This window comes from Lates calcarifer, linkage group LG17 (assembly GCF_001640805.2).
Source record: "Lates calcarifer isolate ASB-BC8 linkage group LG17, TLL_Latcal_v3, whole genome shotgun sequence".
Classification (NCBI taxonomy): Eukaryota; Metazoa; Chordata; class Actinopteri; family Centropomidae; genus Lates; species Lates calcarifer.
The window spans coordinates 14930049-14949178 of record NC_066849.1 but is presented as its reverse complement, the minus strand read 5'-3'; the positions used below and the strand labels follow the sequence as shown (position 1 = coordinate 14949178).

The window sequence follows — 19130 nt, the reverse complement described above, 5'->3', positions numbered from 1 at the left end:
GGTGGGCATAAAATGAACAAAAGGACTCATGCCAGGACAATAACCATAAATTTAATTTAAAAGTACGTGAGCTTTTAGAAGTTTCATACATGATAAAACACCTTCCAAGATAATATTCAGAAATAGTTTTTTTAAGCTTTCATCAGCTGGTACTGACACTGTCAAGACTGTGACAAAGCAGGGAGAAGACTCGCTAAATGAGAGGCATTTTAAATGATGATGAAGTGTCATTATCATTATACCCTCCACACAGAGCTAAGTACCCGTTTTTTGGAAACGTTACAAATCTCCGAGGGAGTGTGGTACAATGTGTCAGTGCTAAAGCTGAGGAGGAACAGTTGGTTTATATCGTGGTTGACACAGGAGGGGAAGGGAGACAGTGTAAACATTTGACAGGTCGAATGTAAAATATTTGTCTGAAATCTTGGCACATGATGCAGCGTACTGGCGGTGTTTGGTGACGGCACTCGGGGGACCACACACACAAAGCACGATTTGTGAAGTTTCATGATCGGTCATATAAAGCTCTTTTTCAGACCCTATTAAAACAGATTTCATAAGAATACATAGATATTTTTGAGCTTTTTTTGTTGTAACTTAAAGGATACAGCTGGCGATACACTGTGTTCTTGCTGCTGTCAACTACTACTGTCCTGGTTACCCAAGGAGGAATGAATTGATGGCAACTGGACTGGTTGTAGATACTTGAAGATGTTTCATCTCTCATACGAAGGGCTTCTTCGGTTCTGAGGATTTTTTTTTCAGTGTGGCTTTGGTGAGTTTGCAAGTATTTACAACAGCAGGGCAGTGTTTGAAAGACTGACTCAAAATTAGTAGTAATTAAATAAAACGGTAATTTCTGTTTTCACAACAATGGACAAACTATCATCAGGATTTAGCAACAAAGGCAACACTTGCTATTTAGTGAATAATTCATGACTTTTTTTGGGGGGGGGTGTATGAGATTAGTTGCCAATAAAAAAAAATATCATCAGACATCCTTTAACAAGATGCATATTTTATGAATCTCCTCTCTGTGTCTACCTCAGAGGATATAAAACAATAAAAAACAATTGATCAGTGGAAAAAGAAACTGGCCATTGTTGTTGCCCTGAGCCACACTTTAATGCAGTCAGTTCCAGTGCAGTCTGTTGTCATTCCTGGAATTGGCCAGCCACTGTCATTCTTTCCTCTCCCTTTCTCCTTCTGCCAGATAGGGAGAAGGGCTGGAACAAGCCTAGAGCTGGAGTGATGATTGATGACACGCCTCCTCTGGTGCACACTTCCCTGCTGACGCACTCTCACACTGCTACACTTTTCAGCACTAATTGGGCAACCCTGCAAACTCCCCTTGCCATGTTATGTGGGGTCTGGGTCTAAGCAAAGCACCCACTCAATAGGAGTGAGCTATACTGTTCTGATAAAGCACTACCCACAAGTCGTCCCTCCGCCCCCACCAGCATGTCAGCAGCACTCACAGTGGTCCTGTTTACTGTGTAAGTGCACATTTGCCAGACACTAAGGTGGGCACCACGAGCCACAATATTGACAGAAGATGAGTATCCCTTTAGAACAGCAGATCTATTTATATCCAGCTGCAAAAAAAAGCATGTAGAGAATACATTATGAGAGAGACTCCAAACAATGACAAAGCAATGCAATCCGGACAACAACCACTTGATATTCCCCAGACTGTGTAGGGAGCAAAGGTGCTATCTAGGGCTTGCATTGTTTGTTTCTCCTCACTTCATTGAGGGTGACTTACATAACCTATGATACATATATAATGCATTTACGAAGATGGATATTAACTGACACAATTTGGATTAAGTGCCTCGCTCAAGGACACATCAGCAGTATCCCCTGCTCCTGCGTTTGAACTGACAACCCTGGGATCATTAATCCATTTAGGGCTCGGAGGGTTACAGCAGAGTAAACAGAAGGCCAGTGTCCTTTGGAACTGTTTGCTAAACAGCACGGCATGTTCAGATCATGAATTCATCCGCAGTGTTCAGGCAATTACTAAGCTTGCAAACCATATGGTTGGGAAGACATCTAATAACAGTCTGCTCTATGTTCCCTGGTTTTCAATGAAGGACAAAGGTTCAGCTTATGGGTTGAGGAATTGTTGCTGTGCACCGAGGCATGACTGATCTGTGCAATTGGTGAGCACAAAGAGTATTATGTAAAAAACCTTCCTGAATAAATATACACGATGTGCCTCTAAATCTGATTACGATATCGAAACAAGTCGAAAGAACCATTACTGTCATTTCGCTCCTCACAAACTCAATCTCTTGCTTGCTTTATCAGCAAATCCTGCAAAATGTTCCTCCTTTTTGGGGTTTTTAAAATCCCTTTTCTGTCTCATTTTCTCTCTTGCCTTTTTTTCTTCACAGTCTCGTTGTTCTTCTCCTTTTATCCACTGCTTTTATCCCTTCGTAATTGTTAATGTTTAAGTGTCTCTGGGCCCCCGAACTGTATAATTAGGACCTGTCACTTCCTCGGCGGTGGAGTAAACCAGGAGAGGCTTCAGCGTGTCACATCCACAAGAAAATCATAAGAATTTAGATCGAGGAGGAGGTGGAGATGATATGTACAGAAGCCTTTGAATTTATTCTCCGGCTGGCTCTCATCTGGGCTTAAGCAGCCACTTCTAAGGACGAACTCAGAACTTTAGGTAGCTGCCTTGCCTTAGACTGGCTTGCTAGTTGATTAGCTGTTTCTAAAACCATTTATGTAAGCTTACAGCGTGAATTATTCTTATTCCATTTTTTAATCTCTACAAAGGAAAGCCTGCATGAATTATTCATGCGGCTGTATACAGTATTCCCCCCATTATTAACTGTGAGATAAAAAATATATCTATCTGTGGAATAATTTAGCCAGCAAAGCAGCAGCTGAGTTGACACACAAGAAGTGCACATTCAAGCTGATCGTGGAAAATAAAAATCAATTTGGAGGAACTGGCAAGTGTCCATATGAACTACTCTGAACATTTACTCACAGGAAAGGCTTCTTTGTAGTCAGATGTAGTACAGTGAAATGACTACTTCAGCTATGCCAGTCATTATATCACTGTATTGTGAAAAGTACTACAGTTATATTGTATAACCAAAAACACCCACCAGTATACTATAGAGACTGCCATTTTTATTTATTTTTTGCTCTCACACACATTTGCACTGTAATAGACTAACATGCAGTGTTTGTCAGCCACTCAAGGGTGTTTAACACTGGGGCCCAATACTTTTGATATTTCTGTAAAAGCTTTCATTCTATTTGTCCATTGCTATGGCAGCTGGAAAACAGAATCTGACGCAGCATGTAAATAAATAGTTCCTGCAACCAACAAACACATTCTGTCAGTGTCAAGTGTCAGGGCTTAGTGCAAAATTAAACCTTATGGATTGCAAGACACTGAAATCAGTAACCATGCTACACACTCCTCACTCCTTACATCAGTAGAAAAAAACTATTGATATAGGTCTTTTTAAAATGTCTTCTACGCTGCCATTTACATAAGGCATTCTTCTTTTCTAGAGTTGTACATCAGAGCATATTGGACTCCTACACAAAACAAGATTTTCTTTGATACATATTAGAGACGAAGTCTAACCACTCTGCTTGAGTAGGGGAGATTGCTTCCTTGCTGAATGTAATATCATGTCCACATCTGTCATCTGACTCTCCACACGCTGTCCTTTCTTATTTTAGACTATTATACATTCAATTTCTCATGTATCTCGTAACCAAACCTGTTACTGTGCTGAAACAATCCATTAGGCAAATTTAAGTGTAATTTGAATGCATCTGTCAGCACAGTATTTCAGAATGAAAACCTTCCTCGTTTTGAGATCAATGGACACTTTGATGTCAGTCCTTCTCTTATTGCACAAATTCATATTTTCCACTATGGTCCAGTTGTGAGTTCTGGATAATTTAGTCAGCATTTCTTAGAGTTACCTAATATAATAAACACTAAATAGAAGGAGGGTTGTATCTTATTCCAATTTGCTGTAGAATTACATTGTTTATGTTTTGTCTACTGGCTAGAGTAATGAGTAGTAAGTCCTTTAATTCCCCAACTATTCCATAATATGTATCATATCTGGGTGGGGCTGGGCTAATAAATTAGATTAATTCTAATTCTTGTATGATATATAAAATGTCTACTTCTTTTTGTCGATGACAACTTTTTGTCAAAAATTAGACGAGTGGAGGATTTGTTGTCAAAGGAAAAGTGCTTATTTGTCAGTATTTCAGATTTTAACCCAAAGAGGGAACCTGATATTAATATAACATTAATGAGGCAATCTGCAAGCTTTGTCTGGAGGTAACACTTCTAATCTACACACACCATATATTGTAAATGGTAACACCAGTGTCCTCACAGGTTTAATAACTGATGGGAAAATTTCCAGACGCTGACATCATTAAGACATTTGATATCCTGCATCTAAAGGCATCATCACTAATATGTTTGGTCCTTCACTGCTCAGATAATCTTCTTTTCTGTTGAAGCCTTTAGAGTCTTTATTTATATGACTCATTAAACCACAATATGCTATTCATCTCCTACACTCACACATTTTGTTTGCAACCCTTGTACAGTGCTCTGTAGGTTGTATTATTTCACAATCACTGAAATTAATTTTCATCCTTGTATTTAATTTGTTAATTACATATTCACTTTTCCTGATAATTTATCATTTCCATGTAAAAACCTGGCTCATTTTACTCCTTTACTTTGCATTGTAATAATGATGGGTATTCTAAAATATGAACAAATCTTGTGTGTGTGTGTGTGTGTCATAAAAATACCTCCTATCACCTTGTCTCAGACTTTCAAATTTCTTTTAGTCAGTGTCAGTATTCTTGTCATGTACTGGGACAAGTGAGGAAACCTTGGTTCAGCTAGGCTGTAAACACTTCTGATTGTAGAGCTTCTTTCTTGCAATGATCTGTACACTACCTGAAAATATTTCCTCATCACAGAAATGCATAAGATTCTCCTCTCCTGTAGTCCTTACAATCAAATCAACCACTGCTGCTCCCTCAAGGTGAATCATTTTGTTCCCAGGAAGGAAATACCCAGCCAATACTATGGAGAGGAAATCAGAGAATCAGTGGCAGCCACAGAGACTGTAAACTTACTCATCTCTGAATGGCCACATTGGCCTGTCACAGAGAATATGGCTGTTTTTCAGGTGGTTGTTTTACATGTCAACCCATCTGATGGGAAAATTGGAAAACAAGCCAAAATTCATTGTGAAAGCAGTCATTTCCAGGAGTGTGACTGTTTGAAGAACCACCTCCCACCCCCTGCATTTTTGTGTTATGGAACATTTGCATCAGCATTAACACAACATAATAAAGCATCTGGCTCAGATATTCCCTTAAATGAGCCAATACATGCCACTGAAGTCATTCAGCACAGCACCTGTTCCCACATGTAGCCCTGCCTGTGATGGGAGATACAGAACACAACAGCAAAAAACCAACCTCACAAAAAAACTGAACTGCAGATTTTTTTCTATTGAACTTGTTGAATGGCCCTGAGGTGGCCATGAAAACAAAGATGACAGGATTATCCTCTCCAGGCTTTGAAAAGACTACCCATTAGCAACTGCGATGGCAAAAATGAGGGTGAATATTCTGAAATGAAAGCGACACTCACAGCGCAGAGAAGAAGGCAGCGGGGGGCATTGTGTTTGGAATCAAAGACAGTGCCTGGATTGAGGTTTGCGGCAGAAAGACATGGCCACACACACTTCCACTGAAGACAAACTTGGCATAGTTTAAAATGAGACCTGCAGGAACTGTATCTTTATGATGGAAGATCTGATTCAATAAAAAAGAGAAACTGATTTGCACGGTCTTCATAGGAAACATGATCCATCTGTGTGCACTGCTGAGCTGTAAATGAAACATAACTGACAGTAAGCAAACTGTGTCTGATGAGCTACATCGACTAACAGAAAAAGCAGTGAAAGTGTTTGACAGAATAAGCTTTTATTTAACTGATTAACTTGACAGATAACTGGTCATGGTAAGCATACTGTATAGTTACCTGACAACATCACATGTTCATTTTGTAAGACGTGTGTCTGTAGTAGCTGTGTTGTGTGTTGGTCAGCTGGTCTAGTTTGTTACTGTTGGAGTTCATCGCATCACTCCCCTAATGTTAGTCTGCAGGTGATGGGGTATGAAGTATTCAAAAAAATACTTCTCCTTTATCTTGCAAATCTAATTATTAAGTTGTTAAATCTAAAATTCTGGCGTGCCTTTTCTGAACATGAACTACAAGATTATTCTACTATCTGCATGCTATAATTCACCAAGATGCTGCAATGTGTCCTCACCGTTGAGGTCCACCTTTTCAGTTCCATCAACATAGCTAATAACATTATTACAAAAATGTTTTGCATTTGTGAATTGATCCAGACTCACAGAATATAAGAATTGAGATTCATATGTGAATTGATTTTTTTCACAGACCCCTATGTACTGTGTCCCCAGACACCCACTACTCACCATCAATAATCAGGCAACATTAGTAGCAGTAAAATCTACTCCTGCTGAGCTGCTTTTTAACATAATATCACTGCTTCATTACTGAAAGTTTTCAACCAGCTGACAAATACAAGGATTTTATTATGAAGCAACTAAAGCCTATATTATGCTATCAAAATTAATCAGGAGAATTAAAGTATAAAGCTTTTGTCAGTTGCATTCAGATGGAGAACTTACTTACATGTACAGCAAATGTAAATAAAAGGATTCGTAAATTTGTTGTAGAAATGTAGCACATGTTGGTTGTATTTGTACATCTCTGTTGTGAAGGTGATACGTGATGAGGTTATCTAGAAAATTCCAGCCTCAGCCTCAAGTGGAATAATTGATAATTTGATGACTGATATGGGTCTAGACGGCAGTTTATTCTTTTCATTTTACAGTCCCTGATTTGTTTTAATACCTTTGATTCAGCACAGTGAGTTGATGGCTGAATATTACATGGAACAGAATATCACTAAGCTAACACATTCTATACGAGCAGACCAAATACTACACACGAAGCGAGTGAAGTCTGGAGTGCTTCCTGAGAACACTAGACAGCTCATCCATTACTAGGTAGTAACTGATCACGACCACATTTGCCTTGGTTGCTTACCTTTAGATGCAATTAAGGAACAAAGAGTTGGCAGAAAGAAAGAGAGAGATAGGTAGAGATAAGGTGAAACAGAAAGAAAGAGGAAGAGACAGTCAGACAGAGATAGAGAAGTGTGGAGAAATCCCATTATGAAAAGCAAGTCCAAGTCTAAAATTAGAATCCTAATGAGTGGCAGTCTCACAGATCAGTTAATGAATTCGCTGTTTAACATTAGCACAGATTGAGTCACTCTCCCTGCCATGGTGTGGTTGGGACAAAGCTTGACAGCCTATTAATGTCAAAGTTTTTCCTCTACGATTAGATTAAATCCTTTATCTTTATCTCAAGAACTGTGTGCTCTGCCCTGGCTGAAATTAAAATTATTTCACCTCTTAAATGAACAACAGAATTCTTTCATAAGTACTAGTTAAACCAGGTCCTGAATTCACATTACCTCTAAACGTGCTGTTAAAGAATGGAGGTCGGGGGGCCTTTTCAATAACACAGCACTAACCTTTGTGACTGATGATAGTGTTCTGTGTTCCCATAATAAGTCAAGTGCTGAAGGGACTATTTTAAATTCCACTTGAGCAACACCAGATTTTGTTCTGTTTAATTGGATTACTCTACAGTAACAAACCATTTGTGCCATCTGTGCAAAATAGCAAAGAGTTAATACACTGTCATGAATCTACAATTAAGCATTAAGTACCGAATAGGGGCATTTGTCATGGCTGCCTTTCATGAACCACAAAATTAAATGGAAAAATTTTGAGTAAAATATGCTTCAGTATTTCATCAGGACTGCAGCACCATATAGTATATTAGACCTACATGTACAATGCATAACTCTGGACAATATTCATGAAATCGGTCTCACAAATGGGGCTTATATTAATCTCTCTGCAGCATGACACATCTGTTACCTTAACTCCTGACCCCACTGGAGACAAAAGGTAGCACTAGTCTCAGTGATATTGATTTGCTCCACTGCTTCTTTCTCCATTTACTAATAATTACCAATGCAGACTCTCCAATTACTCGGCTCCAACAAACATTTACAGCAGTCTGAAATCCACACACTCATTATGCAGATGACAGAGAGAGAGAAAAAAAAACTAAACCTGCTCAGAGCGCCTCCAATTAAAATTCTTTAGCTATGCCAACATACAACCGAATGACTTATGACAATACATAGCTCCCTTAGCTGCCGGAGTTTCTAATCAACTATGAGAGACCAGCCATTGTGAATATATGAGTGAGCTAACTGAAGTGCTAAAATAGAGATTACAGTAAATACTTCTTTTCTAATTTGGAGAATGTCCCTGATTGATGATTGAAAACACTGACAACGTAATTATAAACATTTCTTGGACTATCTGTTAGTGAGTAGTTAAATGTGTGTGTCACATAGGAGATGCTTTTAACTTTTTAATCAGAGGAATTGCAACTTCCAGAAAAATAATTTAGTAAGTTTGAAGGTGATGTGAGGTCACACATACCATGCTCAACATGTAGCAGACAGTAATGTAAGCTGGCTTTACTGTTCCTAATGCTGAAATCATGATTCCCTGGAATTCATGCCTCGCCTAATACAAAGGTCTTGTTATAAACCCAGGACACAACATTAATGTTGAATTTCATTAAAGGACAAGAAAATGCCCTCTACAAGAGCTGAAATCCCTCTGGATTGTTTAATTCACTGAAGGACATTGCTAAGATAACCATGTGTCAACACTTCTGATTTATTATTCCCTAAGGATCAAACTAATGTTTACCTGCAGTCCCGCCAGCCTCAACCCATGCTCACACATAAAGATCTTGCAATGAAGATAGTGACATCAACCACTCTATCCTGAGGGAATATCTCCCATAGTGATGATTCAGTCTCACTTACAAAACTAAAACTCATTGGGAATAGGCTTAAAACATTCAGAAATAGATTATCTTGGTGAGATATATATGTATATATATGGAGATTTTGATCAGTCAAACGTCACTGCATGACAGCTTCACCCTCTCACGCAGAGCTGAACTCTGGGATATATGATTATACCTATACATGCAGGAAATTTCATGTTTCCCAAAAGCTCTCTAAAGGTTGAGGTGTTTTCCATGCTCAGCATACCAAGCAAAGTGTACCACCCCTGTGCTTGCACTCCCTCTTTCAAAGCCTCACCATCACTCAGGCTTCAAACTCTTGATGTCAGCAAGTTTTGTCTATAACCTGCTGACATGAGAGGCATACCAAGTCTTGCTGGTATATAACTTGGCTCAAATGAGGAGGCACAGATGAGATTACGAAATGTTGTCAGAGTAGCACAACTAATTATCATGAAACACAAGGAGATGCTAACTGAATGATTAAGGATTTTAATTGAAGGGGCTCTGAGGAATCGTTGCAGCTCTCTGTGACGAAAGGCTGGAAGTACTGGGATATGATCTACAGCAGAAAAGGCTGTACACTGCTCAACAAAAGAGCTGGTAAAAAGATATTTACTCTGGAATGGCTGTCAGAGAGCATAGCTTAATCATCTACACAAAAAGACTACATTTATACACAAGAACATGCACGGAAACAGTCTTATGTCTGATACAGCCAATTGAAAATCAATGCGCAAGTCAACTATCTGTTTAATTAGTCTGTAAGAACTCCCAACACTTGATTGAATTTATTCACACTCATGTAATGAATACACTTGTAAATAGCAAGCAGACGAATCATAGCATAATGCTCAATTTAAACTGTAAACTATTTCCAAGCCACACTATCAGTCATGTTAGAGAGAGAAAAAAAGAAAAGAGAGAGAGAGAGAGAGAGAGAGAGAGAGAGAGAGAGAAGTCTCCAAGTACAGTAGAGATGTTCTTCTGAAAAATTCAGTTTCAAGTAACTTCACTTTAAAATTGCCCAAAAGATAACCTGTTATTGCCTCTCTCCAGTCACTGTCTGTCAAGTTTAATTTTGAGGCTTATAGCTTTCTCACAACACAAAAACAGTCCTCTGAGATTTTCCTGTAGAATTATTGCAATTATGTGGATGCTCACAGCTGGGAATGGGTAAAAGCTCCATTTTCCACCCCAAATCATTTTCCCTATCCCCTGTAATTGTAGTGATTATAAGAATATTAGAAAGATGCTTTAAAACCTAGCATAGCATCTATTTCCCTCGAAGGATTTACCTTGAGAAAGCATTTCCATTTAGGCTTTAATTCACCGGGGCACTAAATCATTTTAGTGCTAATTGAAATATATTAGAAATAGAAATGCTCAATTTTTACAAAGTACAATGGGTTGACTTGCCTGACAAATGATGGTCATAAATGTAATCCATTTGCAAATGGCTTACAGTGTGCAAATCTGGATTTTTATTGTATGTCAGTGTCACCACATGGTGACAACATGAGGTTATAAATCATGGCATGTAACTGGCAGCATCCTAGAACGTGTTATGTACAGTATAGAAAGCCTGGGGAAAAAAGTGAATGGCTTTACCTTCCAACATAAGGTCGGACACCATTGGAACAACTGTACAGTGGATCTTCTGTACATCTACTGTACAGAAGCATATACTGCTGGGTGCACTTTAACATATGCGTCTGCCTGGCTAACCAAGACTAAACTGTTAATCCACAAAGACCATTTGCTCCATCTCACGAGAGGTGTCCTTCTACATTGACTAGATATGCTTCCCTTGTCACAACAGACTATCTGAGATAATTCATCATCTGTGGGTGATGAATAAGTATCACTTTCAGAGGACATTCTTTCATAAATATCTTTGCAACTTTGTTAATTATCATCTCAAAGAGATAAGGCAGCTTTCAGCTATTTCAAACAAGTCATGAAAGATTCTGAGTTTCAACTGGATGCTGTGGAGGAGGTTACCTGGAGGTCTTAAAGGAGGCAGCTGCTATGAAACACGTCTTAGCCATTGCTCTAGCTTGTCACCTTGTCAGTTGATTTCCATCTGTAATAAAGCACATCTATTCCAAATGGATGCCAGAGTAATGAATCTGATGAATACTTAAGCATAGCCAGCTTCCCTTAGGCAACAGGAGATGGACCCAATATGAGCAATATGCCTGCTTTCTACTGTTAAAAAAGAAAGGTCAGACTTTTTGACACGAGACAGTATGAGTTTCTCACCGTTAGTAATATCTGTGCACGGACAGCTCCATCTAGAAGCCCCCTCCCCCACAACGAACCCCACCTCAACGCCCATTGTTTGCGTCATCATAGTGTCTAATCACTAGCCCAAAAAAAATTAGGCCAAACGACATGCCTAACACTTCATCCTGAGATGAGGGGACCGTGATGAGCATAAGGACTGTGAAAGAGAGCAAGATTGTGCTGACAGCCACACTGATCGCATTAAACATGTGGCGCAGCAAACAGGTGAGGGGATTTTGGCGTCTAATTAACAGCAACAGACTCAGGTGTGCCCCCAGATGTGTCATAAGAGGTAAACCAGGTTTTTCCCCCAAATGAGTGCATGGAACTGCAGATATCTGGCAGCTAACTGATGTAGTCAGAGCCCACTGTATCTGCTACATCTCCAACCAAGCTGTAAGAGATGAAGTAGCCTTGCTTATACTTTTTAGCAGAACTGGCTCTGGCCTAATTAAAAAAGTGCTGAAATGCAGAAAGTAGAGTGGATGCTTCTCAGCCATGGTTATGGTCTATGTTAAGGAGACAGTCAACAATTCCTCCTCTAAATTGTGTCCTGTGGAGTTTAAAATTCCTTTACTCCGTCTTACCAGCATCTGTGCCGGGGTGGGGTCAGCCAAGCAATTTAAACTAGATGTTGTCTCTGGCACAAGTGCTTATAGTAAATGTCAAGACCTTTCAGAGCCATAATAATGACACAGTTGAGGAAAATGATACACAGCATCATTTTTGTCACGGGTAAGGCTAGGAAACATAGCTCCAGTACAATCATGTACAGCCAGAAAAGATTTTCATCAACTGGTCTGTTGACATGAGGCAATGATTCTAGATTTATACGAATACCAGACTTTCAAACTCGTGACAGGTCAATTTTGCACCATTACAGGGACTAAGGCCTGTAGTGCAGACCTTATTTTGTGGCTGAGGGCCAACTGTCAAACTAAATAACAAAAATAAGCAAGGATCGTTGTCTTATTCTTGCTCTGTACAGCCTTGCTCCTATTCATTTGAACTGTTCCTATTTTCTGCCTACTTAGGATGTAAAGTGTCAGTGTACCCTTCGTGCAGTTCTCACCACAACATATATTTTTCACAGGTAAAATAGAAATACAACCATTAATGGACAAAGCACAGAGCAACAAGGTAAAAAAGATAAAAACACACTGTAAGAACAGTACCACAAATTGTAACTGTACAGTAGCAGCCTATGCTTAAGATTTCAGTCAGCTCCAGATTAAATTTAGAGACACCGGCTCTTTGCTGTTTATTACAGCTGCTTATCCATGTGGAAGAGGCTGCCGCTGATACCGTGTGTTTCCTGACAGCATAGGGAACTGTCTTTTCATCTTCCTGCTCCCCTTAAATTCATAGCCAGATGAGTCATTTATTGAGAAGAGTCAAGGCTTATTCAACTGAATCCAAATGACATGAAACCTGTAGCAGGATTGGGAAGAAAAAGGGGATGTGCAGCTCCTCTAAACAATGTGCTCCCTATGGAAGCTCAAGGATTTCCAGTATGTAAAAAAATGCAGCATATGTGCATAACTTGAATGCATCCAAGTAAGACGCTTTGAAGCAGCAGCACTGAAACTCATGTTGAATACAAGGGCCTTTTGTTAGAGGCTGAAAATGGCTGAGCTTTTAGTAATCAAACAAGATTAACAGGGTGATGATACACATCTGCACCATTCCTCATCTTCAAGAGCCTTAAATCACTTAATTGATGTGGACCCGCTGTCCGACATGAATCAGGGCAGCAGCAATGCAGCACTAAGAATTGAAGAGGTGGGGGGAAATGAACATATGACAGTGGTCGCACCTCTCGAGAGCCACTCCATAATCCAAAGGCAGTGACTAATTGCATGCTTCTGGGTTTGTCAGTATTTGAGAATGCTCACATTTTTTAGCCAGCAATCAGCTCTGGGGCATGGCAAAATTGCCCTCTAATAGTCAGGGGTCTTGACAACAGAGAAACTCAACAAACGGGCACTGTTTTCTGCTCTGACTTCCTAAAAGAAATGTTTCATGCTTTGATGCCTGGCCCTCAAGACCAATGAAAAAAACAGAAAGGGGCCATGGTTGCTAGTGGTTTGAGAAAAATGACTCTACCAAAACTTAAGTGGGCCTTTGTCATCACTTTGGTGATGACAGTGTTTTGCAATTAGATGCAAACCAGACAAGCAAGTGGAGCAGTTTAAGAGGTTTAAAATTTCTATTGGGTCAACAGGTACAAGCATGACAAAGTGATACCTTCACACCTTCACGCAGCCAGTGAATAATTACAGCAAGTGCTGAATAACCTGTTAATTAACTATAAGAGACCGGCAATGAAAGCATTTTCTCTATCCATTTCCTAGATTTCTCGACAGCATTTGCTGAGATGATGACCTGCTTGTGGAGAGTGTTGCCTTATTCAGGGGGTGGGAGGCAACTTGTTTATTGAGCTGATTCATAACACAGGCATGATCTCTGGTCCAATAAACCATCGGGATTCAGGCAAAGCTTCTGCCACTGATCACAGCCAACCCAGACTAACACCAGGGAATTAGACGCCCCCTGTAAAGAGACAGACGGAGGTGTAAGTCTCTTTGACTGGACGGCCCTTGGGCATGGAGGGGAACATGGTAAAAATAGTGAGTACACCCCCCCACCCCACCTGAAGCTGCTGCCACTGTGATTCTGTGATCAACACCAACACATCCTCCAAACATGACACCCATCTACAGCCACACATGATGACCTTATGTCCAGCCCTTCGACAATCAAGCATGAAACAAGTGACTACATGCCAGGCTGAGGAGAACTTTACACAGTTAGCTGCTCTGTATTCAGGTCCACACCCAGCATCTCTCACAGTCAACATCCACAGAATTCATATTGAAATGGGGCAGTCCCGCCCCCCTCTCAGCCTTTCCACAGAGCCATCAAAGCGGATATTTGATATTGTTAGAACAAGATATTATCAGAGTCCTCCAAAGATTTTGCATCTTTCTTTTGCTGTGTTTTGTGTGCATCAAAGAGTTTTGAATTTTATGAAACACTGAAATAGACCACATACTTGTATGTAATTAGAGTCAGACTATTTTTCTAACACTTGTGCAGTACATCATCATATCGTTTCATCTGTAAGCTATTTCTTGGGTGACTGTTTTAATGGTGTTTTTGATTATATGCTTAAATAAAAGAATATAATGTTGCTGTTTCATACAGCTTAGTGCACTGGTCCAAACCACGCCCACGCCAGTTAATTTAGTCCTTAATGGGCAACTACCTGTGCAGCTGGCACCGTAGCCTACGTGATAGAGGGAGGATGAATGGAGGGAGGGGAGGGAAGATGGGGGGAGAGACATTGACATAACTCGATTTCTGATCAACAGCGGCCACACAGACACTCTTCAGCCTCGTTTTGAAACTGCGACATCACAGTGTGCATTCAGTAAAAGCTGATGAACAGCGCTCAAGATAGCACGCTGGGCTCTGTATTTTAAAAAAATTATTATTATTAATATTATATTATGCTCCTTGTTTAGCACGCTTAGCGTTTGCAACAGCGGGAGACAACGAACCTAATGTAACCAAATTACATAAGCGATGTGGTAGGCTAATATGGTCATTCAAACGATACCGTCCCATTTACGAACGGCTATAAAATCAAACACACCCCAAAAAACAACACATCATCTTTGTCGGATGATGTACACACAGGGAAAGTATGTTAGAAAACTTTGCCGTTACCAGCCGAGCTACACTTGTCGCAAGAGCAGCAGCGTCCTGCGTAGCGGCAGCCGCTGCACTGACCGCCCCCCCTGTCAGGCGAAAACAAGGACGGGATGGAGGGAAAATGACCTATTGTGTGTTTACCGCAGGCGCTGGCTGACAAGCGCCTTCTTCAAAAGTAGTTAACAGACACGTTTAAAACGATGAACTGGTGTTAAAAGAGTGTGTTGCGGTCGGAGTCTTTTAGCTGACGGAGCTGAGGGAACTCCGGCGGAGAGAGTGGAGAGTGTGAGCGGGAGAAAGTGAAGTTGTGTTAGCTTGTTTTTTTACCTCAGTAGAGCCGTGTCGCCTTGTCTGCTGACCACACTTTCGACCGAGGAATAGTCCACAGTTTGTCCAGCGGGCAAACAGGACGGCAGAAAGCAGCACAGGCTGAGAATTATCGCAGTAAGCCACTGACCGGAGACACAAGCATCCTGCACCGCAATCATTATGTCCATCACAGCTGTATATTGTTGTCGCTCTTCCCAAGTATTCTTGATGCTAAAAAAACAGAGGTGGTTAGCTTAAAAAAGAAAACCTTCCCTCGAACGACGCTTTATTTCCACACTTTTCCTCCTCGGAGCCCCGTGAAGAAATTGTCCGCTGTATAGTTTTCCCAGGTTTGTTTTTGCTGGATGTAGAGCCCACTACTGTGCGGGGAAGTGTACTCTCCAGTGGCTTGCACACCATCTAGTGAGGAAATGCGATGTAAAATGGGAGCAGACCTAGAAGCAGACAACCCCCAGGCTCTGATCCTGTTGCCATGCGGCCGTTTCCCGGGCAACCCGTTCCCAGTGGCTCGTGATGGAGCAGTAAAACCGGTAGGTATTGATACAACCCAGGAGCAATTAAAAATATCGACTGGAGAACCACCCCCTATTTATTCCCCATAAGGAAATGAGCAATCTGAGTATTTGGTGAAAATGGAGCTCACTGATGGTGACGCAGGTGTATATCCCACAGGAGAACTCTGGAAAAGATTTTAGTCTGATACAAAAACATATCACAGGAAACTAATGTGCAAAGGAGCATCATTTTATGTTGTCAATTACGCATGTAAAATGTGTAATTTATTTTCAATTTTAAAAAAATCGACAAAATACAATTACATTGACATTAGACATTATTATAAGTCTCCTTTGGAATATTTTATATTATTTCATTAAGGGAGGCAGGCATGTGGGAGCTCTCTCACACACCGAGGTACACAGGGGACTTGCAAAGTTTGTTTTAGAGCAGTAACCCCCTGCATTATGCTGCTCTAAGCCTTTTGACTTAGCCTACATAATACTTAACAGACTGTACAGCCGTAGCCATGGAAATGACATACATTTCTCCGAGGTGACATGTTGGCATGGCGCCACTGAATTATTGCAGATGACACATGTGCTTGTAACAAACATAACATTAGCAAAACTTCTTGGTGGATTTTTTCTTGAATTGCAATCATAAAACATTAAACCAAGCAGTCAGTATTTCAGAAAACATGTGCTTAAAATACTTAAGATTTTACAGCTGTGGGGGATATTCTAATTTGGTGATTACTATTCAAGTAAAATTTTCAAGTAACAGCTGTTAATCCATATTGTTATTTTTCATTCATGCAATCAGTATTAGTAGTGTTTATTTGGTGTTTTATTACTGATGATATTTTCCAGTTTTGAGTTTATATAAAGTATCCTCTTCTTTTATTTCTGAATCCTGTATAAAACCTTCCTTTGTTGATTTTTTTTTCAAAAAGTCAATACAGTTTCATGCTATCTTATCTTAAAATCTTATCTCACAGGCCACAGAGTCTAAGATTGCAGTCTGTGATGTTATCAAGATGCACTGTCTGAAGCTGCTCCATTGAAATTAAATGGGGTGAGTGACTATGAACCCCTGAAAGGTTTGCTTCAGTTTTTACACCGAGGCAAGCTCTGTGCTATTTCCTTGCCTTTGGTGTAAAATCAGGAAAGGAACCTTGATCTTCCGTAGATTCATTCTCGGGTTCTTTGAGAGTTCCCTTTTCATCTTTGGTTATTATCTCACCTGAGGAGATAAGTTGTTTATCACAGTGGTATGAGAGAGTAGGAGTTGGAGCACATTTCTGTTTGCAGGCCTGGCTGTGACAGAGAGCCAGGAAAACTGGTTTCCAGAGGTTACAAGGGACATTTCACTGTGTTGGAAATGAGTCAACAACCAATGTTCCATGACAAGCAGCATTAAAATAGGGGGAGTGAAAAGTTCATCTTGTCACAAACACAGTTCTAATTTGCATAACTGAAGCTCCCTCTACTGTTAATAGCTGTGATAATACCATCAATACAAATTCTTACACTGTGGTTATGTGACAGAGGTGTTTCAGGCCGAGATATTTTCCATCCTTCTCTTGTCAGTCACAACACTGATTTTTTTTTTTTTTTTCATTTTCTCTGAGCCCTTCAAATTACCTCAGAAAATGTACCTTCCCATGCATGAAAGCTATAATTACAATGACTCCATTTAGTGTTGTAGTGTGCACTGTGCAGGGTGGGGGGGAGTGGCAGCCTCTAATATTCAACTCATAATAACCTCAGGAATTATGAACAAGATGAAAGAGATCAGGCGTTGGACTATCACGACATGTTGAGTAATGGACACCTCAGACATTTCTTTCAGTTTTCATAACCAGCAATTTGCTTTTATTGGGAAGTGAATGAAGTGACACATAAAAAAATGACCAGTTTTCTCACGACAACATGTTTCCCTGATAGATTTAAATATATACTACCTCACAGTGTCAGCAGCATCCATATAAGTGAAGCATTAACCCAGGTGTGAAGGATTTGTTTGTGTGTCTATTTGAGTGGTTATGGAGACTATCTGCAGCATTAAAACTGCAGTTATTGTCTTAATTGTATGCTAACATTGTGGCAAAAACCACTGGAGCATATGCTGCCTTATTTTGACTGTTCTGAGTGAATGATGAGCCTGAACCAAAAAGCCCCAGCAAAGAACCTTTATTGCTTTTTTGGGCTGTTTTATTGCATGTTGTCACACTGTTTTGTTCAGGTATATTTGGTTTTGAATACAATACCAACTTCAGTTTATGGGCCTAATTTAACATGAGTAATGCAGCATATTGAAAGCTATTGTTTCCTGAAGTAGTTAAGTGCAAGGTCATTTTTCTGTAATAGTGATTTGGTTGGCTATTATGATAATGGATGACATCCAGCAGGGAAGTGTGCCAATCGATCACAACAAACATCGAAATAGGAATGCTGAGCAGTCCCATTAAATGCATCCCTGCAGCCCTGAGTTTATAGGACATAAGAAAGATCCATGAGGGAAAATGAAAGCATAATTGATCTCACATTCAATGGATACATGTTTTAAACCTAAATTTACTCTAAAAAGGCTGTATTTTAATCAATTAAATAATTGTGTAATTTTAAAAAAGAATGATGTAATGCATTAATTAACAATGTAGTCCCAGTAAATTCACTAATTATCTAAATTATTCATTCACATTTCACTTGACATCCTCTGATTTAGAACAGAAAATCAACATCTTAAGATGGACAACTTCTACACTTTTCAAACAAAAGTATAAAGCGATTAATATCAACATGTCTTTTCACAGCAGTGAAACAGAGGGCATCGAAACTCCTCCACAGCTTCTTATCAGCAGCTGGTCATGAGGTTTGCGCTGCAGTGAGTCTCCTCCCTGCACTGATGCCTCCAAAAATAAAGGCAAAAGGCTCCAGCGGGGCCACCTTAATTTAAAAGCGGTAGACAATGTCCCGCACAAAACAGAAATTAATTATATTTTACTGACATTTCAATGAAGGAGAATAAAGTGTGTCAAAGTGTAAAGGTTCCCCCACAGCACGAAGATGGTTTGATAAACGTTTGACAGGGTGGCCTGTGATTTAGAGATTTTAAAGCTTTCGGAAAGCTGTTGTATGTGATGTTAACAGAGGAGCAGAGAATTGCAGTTATATATATATATATATATATATATATATATATATATATATATATATATATATATATGGACTGGATGTGTCTACCTGCAAATTCAAAAGTG

At 39.8% G+C, this 19130-nt stretch overlaps 1 protein-coding gene across 2 annotated transcripts in view; it reads right to left on the bottom strand.

Moving 5' to 3' along the window:
- The window catches only part of negr1 (neuronal growth regulator 1), a 130270-nt gene extending 114465 nt beyond the window's left edge, over positions 1-15805 (bottom strand). The window contains exon 1 of one of the 2 annotated variants that reach the window (XM_018673137.2): positions 15368-15805. In XM_018673137.2, coding sequence (XP_018528653.1) covers positions 15368-15537 — 170 coding nt within the window. In that variant the 5' untranslated portion in view covers positions 15538-15805. The remainder of the gene's footprint in view (positions 1-15367) is intronic. The other variant, XM_018673138.2, reaches the window with a different exon arrangement.
- Positions 15806-19130: the final 3325 nt, after the last annotated feature.